At 35.3% G+C, this 15,116-nt stretch overlaps 1 protein-coding gene across 2 annotated transcripts in view; it reads left to right on the top strand.

Annotated features, from left to right (window-relative positions):
* The window catches only part of ARHGEF26 (Rho guanine nucleotide exchange factor 26), a 232,098-nt gene that overhangs the window by 144,659 nt on the left and 72,323 nt on the right, over nt 1-15,116 (top strand). For both annotated transcript variants that reach the window (XM_053710064.1, XM_053710065.1), the window contains exons 10-11: nt 4,552-4,641; nt 9,553-9,707. In XM_053710064.1, the coding sequence (XP_053566039.1) occupies nt 4,552-4,641; nt 9,553-9,707 (245 nt within the window). The remainder of the gene's footprint in view (nt 1-4,551; nt 4,642-9,552; nt 9,708-15,116) is intronic.

The raw sequence follows: 15,116 nt of genomic DNA on the forward strand, positions 1-15,116 counted from the left end.
GAACCATCTCAGCGTTCAGGTTATATAGTCTTTTTGAGTCAACTGTGCTAATAAAAATTCAAGATATCAAATATTTCTTTATGACTCTAAAAACATGGTGCTCCCACATTTCGTATCATAAGAATCTGATTCAACATCATGACTGTGGAAGGTTACATCAGCCTTCAGGGAGAATTTTGCAACTTGGGCAGAGTTCAACCTCAGGATGATCTGCCATTCACATTCCATATGTGAGAAGTTTACTTTCTAGGGTGACATATTAATAATCCAAGAAACTATTGTGTGCATATTAACGTGTATAGTGCAGAAACAGATTGTCAAGAGAAATCTGAAAGATAAATTAATTTTTAGATAAAAAAAGGAAACTTGAGAATACCAGTCATTACTTTAAAAAAGAGGCACCACAATGACAGGTAAATAAGATGAAATTCAACTTTAATTATTTAAAGGGGCACCTTACTCAACAATGTTATGTTATCCCTATGAAAATTCAGCATTTAAACAAGTTGTTTTTTTGTTGTTTTTATTGTAATAGCAAATTAAGATCAGTTACTTAAATAATGGAAAGTAAGAAAGGGGCCTTGTTGATAATCTCTTAATGCTGTTTTCTGTGCTGCTCTTATTGATATTTGTTACCACCACAAACAAAAATCTGGAAGTGCACACAGGCAGAAGGGCAAAACCGCACACAAGAAAGCCTATATAGTGTAGTAAGGTACAAACGTATAAACAAGATACACAAAAGGCAAACTAGTGCCGATACAGGTATCTATAAGAGGCGCCAATTATATAAAGGTTTTATTGATAACTGGATCTATATATATATATATAGAGAGAGAGAGAGAGAAATATATATATATGTAAATGACAGAGTGTAAGATTAGTGGACCTTACTTGAATACACAGTGAGTCTCAAAGGCCCAAAAAATAATAATAATGATCTATAGTATTGTTGTAAAATACAATTCTAATAACAACTATCATATGACAATTAAAAGTCCAAATAAGTAATGAATGAGAGATGGAGTCCTGATACAGAACTTGTCCAATACCAAGGCGGAATCCACGACTTAAGGCAGCTCCTCCTAGTGTGTTGCGCCACATGGTGCAAATCAGACTGTAAAAGCCGAATATTCAGGTACAGATGAGGTCCTACTCACGTGATGACAAGCACAAATGTGCGGTATAGGCAGGCCGGAACCAATGAGTCGTCTGGCAGACTCTTAGGCACACCAGGATCAGATGGTATCCTTTGTCCCACTAGAGGGAGTTCAAAGGGAGTCCAGAGATACTCCTGGATGCCACAGTTGGAAGTATAGGGATTGTCACAGTGTATTATAGATCACAATCAATTGCTCAAATAAGCAAGGTGGTAGCATCCAATGCTACATAGGGTGACATTCAAAGTAAAGTGCAGCAGCGAGATGTCAATAAAAATGTTTATTAAAAGGGTTAAAACAGCAATGCGTTTCTCAGTGTCACAGCACTGTTTAGCCTGAGAAACGCGTTGCTGTTGTTTTAATAAACATTTTTATTGACATCTCGCTGCTGCACTTTACTTTGGATGTCACCCTATGTAGCATTGGATGCTACCACCTTGCTTATTTGAGCACTCCTTCACCATTGATTGTGGTCTATAATACACTGTGGCAATCCCTATACTTCCAACTGGCATCCAGGAGTATCTCTGAACTCCCTCTGGTGGGACAAAGGATACCATCTGATCCTGGTGTGCCTAGGAGTCTGCCGGACGACTCATTGGTTCCGGCCTGCCTGTACTGCACATTTGTGCTTGTCATCACATGAGTAGGACCTCATCTGTACCTTAATATTCGTCTGATTTGCACCATATGGCGCCCTCTATCTTTTGTATTGTAGAAGGTACAAAAGTATTTGTATGAATCGATTTTCGCTTTCCTAGCAATAGTGTGGATGAGAGAGAAATAAACAGTGCAATGCCAGCTCTTTAAAGGGATATTAAACACTAAATACTTTTTATAAGCATAGTATTGAAGCTAGTCCCCACCTCCCTCTAGTCATGTGTGCCGTCATGTTTAAATTGGTCTTTCAATACATTGAATTGCTGACGTTTTTGCACATGTGCAGCGATTCTACTTTAGATACCTGCAGTGTAACTTAAATTCCAAAATGGCAGCACCCATATTTAGAGGTAGGTGCATGAAGTCTTTAGTGTCACTTTAATTCAAACAAATCCATGAATTATGTCTCTGTTAATATAAAGCAGACCAAGCATCGCAAAAGAGACCTAGATTACAGGCGGAGTGGTAGTCTGTTTTTTGTGCTTGTAGATTTGTGCTTGTATTACGAGTTGAAAATTAAAACTTTGCTTGTGTAATAATGTCACTGTAACAAATAGACTTTGAGTAGTCGCAAATGGAAAGTCACATTCCCCTATAGACTTTAATGGAGCTGAGAAAGCTAAAGAAACAACAAAAAAAACACAACTCGCTCAAACAGGATTGTGGTTATTTAAAAGTGCAACATAAGAAAATACTGTATGCATGTCCTGCACATAGCAGAATATGTTCTATATATTTAAATCTAGATCTGATGGATTTTTGCACAAATATATATTTATATAAATTGGGTGGAAAGATTAAAGGGACACTGTACCCAATGTTTTTCTTTTGTGATTCACATAGAGCATGCAATTTTAAGCAACTTTCTAATTTACTCCTATTATAATTTTTTCTCCGTTCTCTTGCTATCTTTATTTGAGAAAGAAGGCATCTAAGTTTTTGGTTTTTTTGGTTCAGACTCTGGACAGCACTTTATTTTTAATTGATAGATACCAATCAGCAAGGACAAACCAGGTTGTTCACCAAAAATGGGCCGGCATCTAAACTTGCATTCTTGCATTTCAAATAAAGATGCCAAGAGAATGAAGAGCATTTGATAATAGGAGTAAATTAGAAAGTTGCTTAACATTTCATGCTCTATCTGAATCAAAAAAGAAAAAAATTGGGTTCAGTGTCCCTTTAAGCATTCGCTGTGCAACTGGTGCAGAAAAGTTAAAATATGATTTGTACTATAAAATAACAAGTACAATTTAGTACATGTTTGATTACTTAGTTTCCCCAAAACATAGTTTTTTGTTGTTGTGCCCTTTCTGTGGTGGTTTCCTTTAATAGCTCTTTAAAAGGGATTTCACTACCTGTTGTCATTTCTACTTTTTGAAGTGTTGTTACTCCTGTTTTTATCTTGTACACATTATTTCATTGTACATTTTCACTCCATATACAACTGCTAAATGAAAAAGGTAAAAACAATACCACAGCTACGTGTTCTGCACATGTTGAGACTAAGCACTCACCTCAAGGCATTGCACGTTCTTGTCAAGGCTATATTAATTAATGGAGGGAAAAGTCCATTTTCTCTAAACTACAAGAAAATTTCAGTATTAATTTACTCAACCCTAAAGGGTAGTTTTTGAACTGAAACATGATCCCAAATGGTAAAATGTGCAGGTTTTAGAACAAATATTAGTGTGTGTAATTGTTATTTTATTTTTATAAATCCGTCCATATAAATGTTAAAGGGAAACAAAACCCACAATGTAAAAACACATGATTGTATTTCAGCTGTTTTGTGAGAAGCATTAATTTCTAGTAAAATTCTAGCTTTTATCTCACCCAAATTCAAATACCAGAGAGATGGCAGGATTGTGTATTGTTAGTAAAAATGACAAATGTGGTGTTTGAAATCCACGTGCACTGTACCTATACTCTGTGCACACTAACGTCTATCACTGAAAGAATGTTTACTAACTTACTAATACATGTGTGCTGTAAAAATGTTTATGTTCAAAACTGAAATGCATTTGTGTGCATTTAAAGGGATACTAAATACACTTCATTCACCTCCCTCTAATCATGGGTGCTGCCATTATGGAACCTACACTGCAGGTGTCTGAAGAAGAGTTGCTGCACGTGTGCAAACAGGTCAGGGCTGGAATATAGTGAAAGATAGATTTCAACATGGCAGCACCCATGACTAGAGGAAGGCAGGGAATAGTACTTAATACTATGCTTATAAATGTATTTGGGGACACTCAAGTCAATTCAACTTTCATGATTCAGATAGAGCATGCAATTTTAAACAACTTTCCAATTTTGCTTCCGTTAACAAAGTATTTTTATATTTACACTTTTTGAGTCACCAGCTCCTACTGAGCATGTGCAAGAATTCACAGAATATGCATATATGCATTTGTCATTGGTTGATGGCTGTCACATGGTACAGGAGGAATGGAAATAGACATAATTTTGAAATTTGTCAGAAAAAATCTACTACTCATTTGAATTCAGACTAAATGCTATTGCATTGTCTTTTTTTTATCACACATTTGTTTATTATGCAAATCTACTATATTTACTGGTACTTTCATGTCGCTTTAAATTTTAAATTGTGTGTCCTTTTAACTGCTGTATGTGGCAAAAAGTATATATATGTGTAAGAAATTGGATGCAATTACAAAACTATGTTTTATTGTTGAGAATCAACTATATTTTCTCCTTCCTTTTTTCATAGTTAGTTCGTCTGTGCAATGAAGGAGCACGTAAAATGGAGAGAATGGAAATGATGGTCACAATTAATTCCCAACTGGAATTTAAAATTAAGGTATACAATTATTTTTTTCATCATGTTTTTTTTAAAATGGTTTGCTACTTAATAAGTTACTTTAAAATCTATAGCGTTCAGCTGCACCTGGTGTTAATGTTTTAAAGTACAGACAATGGGGTCGGTCACAAGCCTTTAGGAAAACATATCTAATGATTTTCAACAGGAAAGCAACATTTAAGTTGAAGGGAATTTTTGTAGATAAATCATTTGATACATTTTTCTAAAGGATTGTTATCAACCCCTATGTTACTTAAAGGGCAGTGGTTTCAAAGCTGTGATTGGCTGTACTTCTATACCTATGAGTACCTGTAGAAAATTGTACAGTACAGCTATGGCAGGGCCAGTTCACTAATTAAATTCCCCCACATCTCTCTGTTCACTAAAATTTAAACACAACCATTGCTGGCAATCTCAAATACAAAACTTAGTGACAAAATCCTAAAGTGAAAGGCACATGAGAGCTGATACTAATACCCAATTCATGAGAGAGATTTCTCTTAACAAACTGTTAGAATATACTTCTCCCCAGTGCCAACCTGTTCCATGCTCCTATGATAAGCTATCTGCAAGGTATAACCCATACCAGAGCATACAAACTAGCATTCAGCTTTTGCAATTCTCTATAATCCAAAATACAAAATTCTGATTGTTATTATAAGGAAATTGTGAGTGTCATTTATTTGTTTTGGTGCACACTCTTTGTACAAGAAAAGACTGGTTTACAGAGCAAAGCATGAGGATTCTATATTTATCACAGTTTTGTTTTGTCTTTGCAAGAGTTTATGGGATAGCCTTGTCCTTGTGTGTTCATTCTCAGCAGTTACTGGATATTGTCTCCCTGCCGGCTACTTAAATATTCACCTTCACATTCCTGGTAATATGATATATAAAACATTTCTCTCATTATGTCCCCTTGGGCAAAGCCAGACAAAGATCCAATTTGATTGTAATCATACTCCTTAAACATAAAGCGGTAACTGTTTGCTTAACAAATAAAGATTTTGCTGTATCATTTAGAAGTCAAACACCGTTTTGGGCTATTCTGTAAAATAGGATGAAGAAACAGGTGTAATGAAATTCCCTGGTTACTGCTGTTTTTAAAGGTTCTTCCATGTTTTAAATTGGTCCCAATTTAAAATGACATAATCCAAATAAGAATAGGGTAAAACATATGTAGTGGTAACCCCTACATTTGTTGGAGGATGAACTTTTAAAATGGGATTGTACCTTACTAGACCAGTATATAACATATTATGATTTAGTCCTCTATAGCAATATTCAGATGATACTCTCCTCATTCATTTTAAAGTAACTTATTCTGCTATTGCTCCTACTCTGCTGGCCACTCCAGTACACAGTGCTTAGATGCTTCAGTCTCTACCATTACCTCACACACTTAAAGGGACAGACTACACCAGAATATTTGTTGTTTTAAAATATAGATAATCCCTTAATTACCCATTCCCTAGTTTTGCATAACCAATACAGTTATATTAATACACTTTTTTTTTACCTCTGTGATTATCTTGTATCTAAGCCTCTGCAAACTGCCCCTTATTCCAGTTCTTTTGACAGAATTGCATTTAGCCAATCAGTGCTGGCTCCTAGGAACTTTATGTGCGTGAACACAGTGTTATCTATATGAAGCACATGAACTAACACCCTCTAGTGGTGAAAAACTGTCAAAATGCCCTGAGATGAGAGGCGGCCTTCAAGGGCTTAGAAATTAGCATATGAACCTCTCCTAGGTTTAGCTTTCAAGTAATAATACCAAGAGAAGAAAGTAAAATTAGTGATAGATGTAAATTTGAAAATTGTTTAAAATTACATGCCCTATATGAATAATCAAAGTTTGTTTTGGACTAGACTGTCCCTTTAAAGGGATATTACAGTGCAAAAATGACATGCTCTTATTCATTATAGCATTATATCATGTAATTTTAGCTCTACTGAACCTGCAAGTCTATGTGTGGTTAACCCCCACAAAGGCAGTAAATACATAGCTAAAGTAGAGCTCCTTGGACACAGAGAACTGCTAGTCCAGCGGAAATAGCTGGCAAGCCAATTTGAAATGATGTCAATTAATAGCTTGGTTTGCTTCTGTAATGTTAAATTGTTTTTGGTACTTTCTACAAAAGTATCTGGAGTTACACTAATTCCTCTCAATCTGAAAAATATTTTATTATTAAAGGGACATTAAACATTTTGTGATGGTAATATAAAATTTAAAGCGAGATGGTACTCAACAGGTTTCTAAAAGAGAATGTTTCACAATGTATTACATCTTTGTAAACAGATTTTATATTTGTTTCTGTAGGGGTTGTACTTGTGAGTCAGTGAGCAGTAAAGTCCCAGGACTCGGTTGTACATAACTATGAACTTTCTTTTAGTTCCACCCTAAAGTTATACAACTTCTGTTTATGACAGGAAAGTAGAAATACAACAATTATGATTCAGACAGATCATGTCATTTTAAACAAATTTCCAATTAACTGCTGCTGTTCTGTCATTTGCTTTGTCCTCTTGTTATCATTTGTTAAAAAGTATACATAGGTTGGCTTAGGATCAGCAATACTGGGGACTAGCTCTTGTCACTGGCTTACCAAATGAGTTCAGCTAGCTCCCAGTAGTGAATTGCTAATTCTTCAACAAAGGATGCCAATAGAATGAAGCATATTTGGTAATAGAAGTAATTTGGCAGGTTGTTTACATTTGTATGTTCTGTCATGAATGCAAATTGTTGGGTTTCATGTTCCTTTAATGGAAAATGTTCAGTTAAAATTAATCACATTGTCCATGATTATGGTTTTGATTGTTTTCCTTTGTAAATGTTTAAGTCCTTCTTGCCTTAGAACCTCCCATCACATTGGTTCTTCACAGGAAATGGCCTCTCTTCATTTAGGAAAGGAGTTACCAGTCCTGGCAGGTTGCCCTGTGTTGGCATAGGTTGAAGGGATTTGATCATGTATTCACAAGCCCCATGGTCTGGCTGTGTACCAGAAGGTCCATTACTTTATTCTTTGTAATCCTGTACCCCTTATTAGAGACATTTTCACATAAAATGTTAGCTAATGGTTGCAATATATTACTTAGATTAAATTATGTTTATGTATTTAAAGCAACACATATTGTCAATGTATAAAGTATGCACTTATTTGCACTTAAATTTGATTACGTTGTGTCATTTCTCTTGAAATGCTGTAACCTATATCTTACTAACTTCTTGAAATGCATACATTTTTTTAATCCTAAACTCTCTTTTCCTCTGTGTATCAGAAGAAGCCAGTTATGGTTTCAAATGCAACATTTAATATGTAACAGAGTTAGGCATGATAAGCCAGCAGGTGCATTTCAAGTTCTTAGATTTAGAAATGGCTACATTTTCATAGATAAATTGCATGAAAAGGGGACAAAATAAATAATAATGTGACGTTGTTTGTTTATTCATAACTTAACATTTTATACAGAAATTTCAAGATGTTTACTGTCCCTTAAACGTACAAAAAGAAAATTTTATAATGTGTTAATGTCCCTTAAATAAATACATAAACATATTAGTTGAAGTAATCCAGTATCTTGTTATCCTTACTATTTTAGATTGGATTTTTATAGTTATAATTTTAAATGGACATTTCTTTTACATCTCTTTATGTCCCGTTCAGTTGGTGCAACCAGTTGGCTGACCGATTGACTTGTACAGTGTGGCTATTTGTGTTTCAGGTGCATATTGTTTCTCTAACGCTATTTGATATATTTATGATGTTGTTTTATGTGCACATATAGTTACACTGTTATTCACTCAGCTGCTCTGCAAGCCTGAATCTTAAATTTAAAGAATACAATTTTAAACAACTTTCCAATTTACTTCTATTATCTAATTTGCTTAATTTCTTAGTATCCTTTGTTGAAGGAGCATTAATGCTCTACTGGTAGCAAGCTGAAAGCCAATGACAAGGCATATATGTGCAGCCACCAATCAGCAGCTTTTGAGTCTACTTATGTATACTATTCAGCAAAGGATACAAAGATAACAAAACAACTTAGATAATAGAAATAAATTGGAAAGTCATTTAAAAATGTTTTTGTGTCCCTTTAAAGCAGTCAGTGAAAATAGACAGTGTACTGAGCACCACTCAACAAGCTCACTTCAATAATACAACGTGTATCTAGTTAAATGATTGTAGTGTGCTTATGTGTCATATCTTTATTTGTATGCATAAAAACATTTTTGTGATCATGTGCTTGATTGTTTTTATGATAAGAGTAAATATTTGTATGTTTAAATGGTGACATGACTTAAAAATATTGACATTAATTAGCTTGTTCAGCAGATACCATATTACACAGTATATTAGCTGTTAAGCACTGCATTGTAAAACCTATACATACAAATGAAATGTTAACAAATAATTTAAATTGTCATGTTGTTAACAAAAATTTAATTGTATTGCAGGTCAATGGCATTACACTATAAAAAGCCTCTTGAGTATTGTGTGTCATATTCCTTTGTGGTGACGAGTTAGGGACAAATGTAAATTAATTACTAGATTGATTAAATAATCACCGTTTAGAATGTAGCAAGGTTAGCTTTCTGAAATCTGGAGTATGCGCTTAAAGTTAAATTACAGTAAAAGGGTGTAAAATTAGATATTTATATTGCACAGTGTTTTTACTTGGCATAATTAAACATTTTGTGGGAAATTCAGTTTGAATTTTACAGACTAAAAATCAATTTAACAGTAAATGAGATTATATATACACACACACATATATTTATTTAATGAAGTAAATAGGTGAAATACTAAACTAAGGAAATAGTCTATTGAAATAAACTGTATTTACAGCCAGCTTGCAGGCACTATATTTTATAAAATACATAATCATGCCTATTTTAATAATATCTTGCAGCCATTCCCATTGGTGTCTTCCTCACGCTGGTTACTGAAGAGAGGTGAACTTACAGCTTATGTTGAAGACACTGGGATATTCTCAAAGAGAACCACAAAACAGCAAGTCTACTTCTTCCTCTTCAACGACGTCCTCATTATCACAAAGAAGAAAAGGTAACTTATTACTGGCATTACTGCAATCTGTTGAAAAGCATACCTAGGTAGGCTCATGATCAGCAATGCATTATTAGGAGCTAGCTCGTGATTGGTGGCTGTGCACATATGCTTCTTATCATTCACTCACTATTCACGTTGAACTAGGTCCCTGTAGTGTGTTGCTGCTCTGGAGCTGATTTTTAACTATGTTTAAAGGGACATTGTACACTAGATGATTCTTTGCATAAATGTTTTGTAGATGATCCATGTATATAGCACATCTGGGAGTGTTTTTGTAACAATGTATAGTTTTGCTTATTTTTTCATAACATTGTGCTGATTTTCAGACTCCTAACCAAGCCCCACAGTGTCAGATGTATATGTGCGTTTACAGACTACTGCTGGCTCCTGTTTGTATTATCTGTTGTTTCATATTTAGGGGAAGTGTCTGCTATTCTTGTTTTCCCATCCCCTTTCAGTGGGTGTCAGCCTAACCTGGGAACTTCTAATACGTTTTTTAAAAGGTTTTATACTGGATTTTTACACCAGTATATCTGCTTATTATTATTTATAGTAGTGTCTATTACATGCAGTTATATGAAATGTTGTGTACACTGTCCCTTTAACTTTGCAGGGAATTAATAGATAATTATATGCAAGCAATAGTGCAATAATAAAATGACCTAACATATTAAAGTATTTTCTTTTAGCCCTTGAGTGGTGGAAAAATTAGCATTGATTTTATTTTTGCTTTGCAATATAGCCCACCAAGCTCTACCTGAATTCCATTTTTCCTTGACAAACGTGAAACTAAATTCTACAGCTGTATTGAGAAGAGTTTTATTATCCACAGCTTATTTTTATGGCATTATCTGAACATGATCCATATTTCTAATTTCTGAAAATATGTGAGATGTAATATTGATGCTATTACTATGGTATGCAGGAAATGGGATCTTACCACACAGTCAAGCACCTGCTTTGAAATAAAGGTGATTGCATTTGGCAGGAAGTGATTAATTATCTGTAATGAAATCATACAATGCAAACCACACCATTTAATGCCTCTGTAATCACTTCACAAATGTAATCTTGGTTATTCAAGAAACAACATGAGCTGAGTTATATTGGGCACCTGTATGTCTCTAATTACAGGGATGCTTTGTGTGTCCTTCTCAATAGGAATCCCTGGCTGGGGTTTGTACTGAAAATAATTAGCATGAGACGCTGTTTGCAGCAATCTAGACAGTGTTTATAAAGCTGAGATTCAGTCCCTTGTGTTCTTTTCCAGGTGCCCTGATTATTCTTTGTTGTTTGTAGACTGACAGCTATGGTATTTGCTTTGTCTAAGACTAAAAAAAAGACAAGTATTGGGACCATTAATGTGGCAGTAAACACTTTTTAATTACAAGACATTTTTGTTATGTTGTTATAAAATAATATGTCAAACAAGTTTAAAAGTTTTTTTTTAAACAAATTAGCATACATTTTACTGCAATTTGTTTTTTACAAGTTAAACTCTGCCCACCCCTTGATCACAACCTTTTATTCAAAATCCACCCTTAAAGGGACAGTAAACACTTTGTTTTATGTTGCTGTAGAACACCAGTTTTCAAACCTGTCCTCAGGCCTCGTTAACAGGCCAGATTTTGAGGATATCTGAACTAGAGCCCAGGGGAAATAATCAGCTGATTAGTAAACATGGTTATTTACCTGCTCTCACCCAAGGTAATCCTTCAAATCTGGCCTGTTGTGGAGGCTTGTAGAATAACAGCCAAGGTAATTTGGAAACAGAATTACTTAAAATCGAATCAGAGACTATATACACTTTACAAACCTTACAACCCCAGGGACTAAACTCAGAATTAGAAATATCCATCTTCCTGTAACCATCTTTCTTTACCATATTGGGGTGTATTATATAGAACTGAGCCCTCCACCACATTATTATATTTTGCACACTTGATCCAATTAGATTTATTATTTATTAGTTATATTTTGTATATTTTTTTTTTTTTTATTCATCTCTTGAGTTGCAGTATACATTTCTAACATCTGAGATGTCATAATACATATATCATTTAGCTTATAAAGATATGTTCGTTGATAATGTTAGAACATTTATTTTCCACACTATTATATCAACATCTTGGATTAACCATTCTAACTTGGTTCTACTTAAGAATTCAAGGGTCCTTATTTATAATTAGAAAGAATCAGAGTTAATAATAAAGCTGATGTCATTGCATAACGTTACTCTATGATTAGCGTGAAAGACATAGCTGGCACTACACTTTAAAAAATCCTTTATATAAAATAGACAAGGTTTTTATTTCATTTTTAGTATGTTAAAAACGTTGATAATTAGTTGACTATATAGGTCTTTATATCAGCGTATTCAAGTGTACATATTTACAGATTCCACCTTTAGGAAAAAAAGAGTTGTTGTTTATTGGCTCCAATAGGACTGGTTATCAACTAGCCAATGAGATCTAAGGAGCACCTTTAAAAGTTGTGTGAAATATACCTGGAGTATCTTGATAAAGCCCTCTCGGGGTGAAACGCGTAGAATTTACTCCAGTGATTTTGTTTTTATTATTGGGACACTACAAGACTTATATCACACTACTAGCTGCGATCCAGCCCCTCTTGTGGACTACCTAACTTAAACAAATTCAACAGCCACTTGAGGACCAGGGATCTGATCAGCGCTAATAAAAGTTGTCCAATCTTGCTGCTAATACTGCTTGGATTGCAGTTTTTATTTATTTTTTTAATTATTTTTTTAATGAATATAAAAAAAGTTACACAATCACAAAAAGATAAATTCACATTTGAAGCAATAAGATCTGACATTACATATCATAGTTTACAGTGCATATTCCAGTTCTCAATGGGAAAAAAAGACAAAGAAAATAAATAAAATAATAAGAAAAAAAAAAAAAAAAAAAGGACAGAACAAAGACAAGGGAGAGAAGAGAAAAAAAAAAAAAAAAAAAAAAAGGGGGGGTGGGGAAAGGAAGGAACTCCCGCCCTCCACCACTGACCCGTTCGTCCGTGTCCCCATCCACCTTCCACCTTCCTGGCGTCTAACCCTCTACCCACTCTCAAGGGAAGTGCCCTGCATAGATATTTGTCGTTATAAACACAGAGTTACGGAATGGTTTTATCACCTTCCTTTGACATGCCAGCGGCAGAGATATAACAAAAGATTCCCACTTCCGGAAAAAAGTGGATAAGTGTTCTTCTTGAGGGTAGGGGATATTAAATTGTTCTACAATGAGTTGGTTTAATAGAGCTTTTTTAAAGTGCGATATTTGGGGTGCATCTCGCGCCTTCCATAATTTGAGAATAAGGATACGTCCCGTTAATATAACTGTATTGATAAGACTAAAATTTTTCAGTGTACCTTGGTAATTTACTAGAAAAAAAATATCGATAGGTTTTAAATGATGGTCTAAGTGTAGGGCTGTATTCATCCAGTAGTTTATCTTCATCCAATATTGGCTAATTTTAGGACAAGCCCACAGACAGTGGAACAAGTCCGCTTCCGCTGCACAACACCTGGAGCAAAAAAAGCTAGACTTATACCATTTGGATAACTGATTTGGTGTATAATACCTCTGTAGGCCTATTTTGATTTGAGACTCTCTCCATGAAGTTGGGACCCAACTTTGTTGTATTATCTTAAAACTACCGATAACCGTCTGTTCGTCTATATCCGGCAAATAAGGCGACCATTTAATTGTCATATCAGTAACCTGCATATTAGAAGGTTTTTGGATAATGAGTGAATATAGTGAAGATATTGCAAATACTCCGGCTGCGTATAAAGTTACCCTAGTCTGGATATCTCCTAAAGACCAATTATTTCCGAAACTATAAAGTAATTCTTGGAGGTAGTGTCTGATTTGCAAGTAAGCATAGAACTCATGTGTTCCCAGGTTGAATTTCTGTACCAGTTCTGCAAATGTTACTGGGAGACCCGTATTTTCACGGATCTGCCCCACAAATTTCAAACCCTTTGCCGCCCAATCTTTAAAAATCCGGTTAGACAGCCCGGGTAAAAAGTTGGGGTTACCGCAAATAGATAAATAGTTTGAGACATGCACGGGGCATTCTAGGGTGCTACATAGTTTCTGCCATGCCACTATGATGTTCTTAAACATAGATAGATAAAAGATATTGGATGGTAACGAGGTCAGAGGGCAATGGAGTAAAGCCTTCAGGCCAAAGGGGGCGACCAATTCTGATTCCCCGGAAAAGGAGGAAATTTGCTCCTTTTCTGATATCCAGTCTATCGCGATCCTGGCGATACACGCCAAGTTGTAAGCCTGGATGTTGGGGAGAGCCAGCCCCGCGGCGAGCTTGTTATTCATAAGTCGGTGGCATACAATTCTGGGTTTAGAGCCTTTCCATAAAAACCGTGAGCATGCTTTATTATACTTAATAACATCTTTTTTGTGCAGAAAAAGCGGTATATTTTGTAAAACATAGAAATTTAGGGAAAATAACTGATTTGATCAGCATCACTCGTGCCGAAAGAGATATGGGCAGTCCAGCCCATTCATCTAATTTTTTACCACATTGTTCCAGGCAATCCGTAAAATTTGCCTTGTACCATTCCGCTGGATTACGGGATAATTTCAGACCTAAGTATGAGATTTGTGGAACTTCTAAGAATGGATGGTCTATAAGGGATGTGGGATCTCTATGTAACCACAGTAGCTCTGATTTTGTGGTATTTATCTTATACCCAGATATCTCTCCAAAATCCGCAACAATACTCTGTAAAGTTGACAGCTCTGTATTCAAATTAGATAGAAATAAGAGTAGATCATCTGCATACAGAAGCAAAACCTGTTTCTTCCCTGCCAGTGGAATACCCTCTAACTCTTGACGCAATAATATAGCCAAGGGTTCTAAACTGATGTTGACTAGAAGAGGGGAGAGGGGGCACCCCTGCCTAGTACCTCTGTGTAAGATCAGACGTTGGGATAAAACATTATTAATAATTAATGCGGATGTTGGAGCGCTATAAATTAATCTAATATATTCAATACATTTTACAGACACACCGAATTGCTCCAGGGAATATAACAAGTGATCCCAATCAACACGGTCAAATGCCTTCTCTGCATCTACCGTTAAAATTGCTTTATCTGTGCTCTTATGTTGATTGGGGAACGCCTGTCTATTCCAGTACGACTCGATTAGTATTAATAATTTGCGCATATTTTTAACAGGATTTCGTCCTGGCATGAAACCTGATTGGTCTCCATGTATTATACTCCCAATGCATGGTTTCAGCCGGTTGGCGAGAATAGCGGGCAGAATCTTATAGTCCGTATTTAGGACAGATATGGGCCGATAAGAATTAGGTGTCTCAGGATCTTTGCCCTTTTTCAAAATTAATGAAATATTTGC

The sequence above is a fragment of the Bombina bombina genome, chromosome 4, assembly GCF_027579735.1.
Source record: "Bombina bombina isolate aBomBom1 chromosome 4, aBomBom1.pri, whole genome shotgun sequence".
NCBI lineage: Eukaryota > Metazoa > Chordata > Amphibia > Anura > Bombinatoridae > Bombina > Bombina bombina.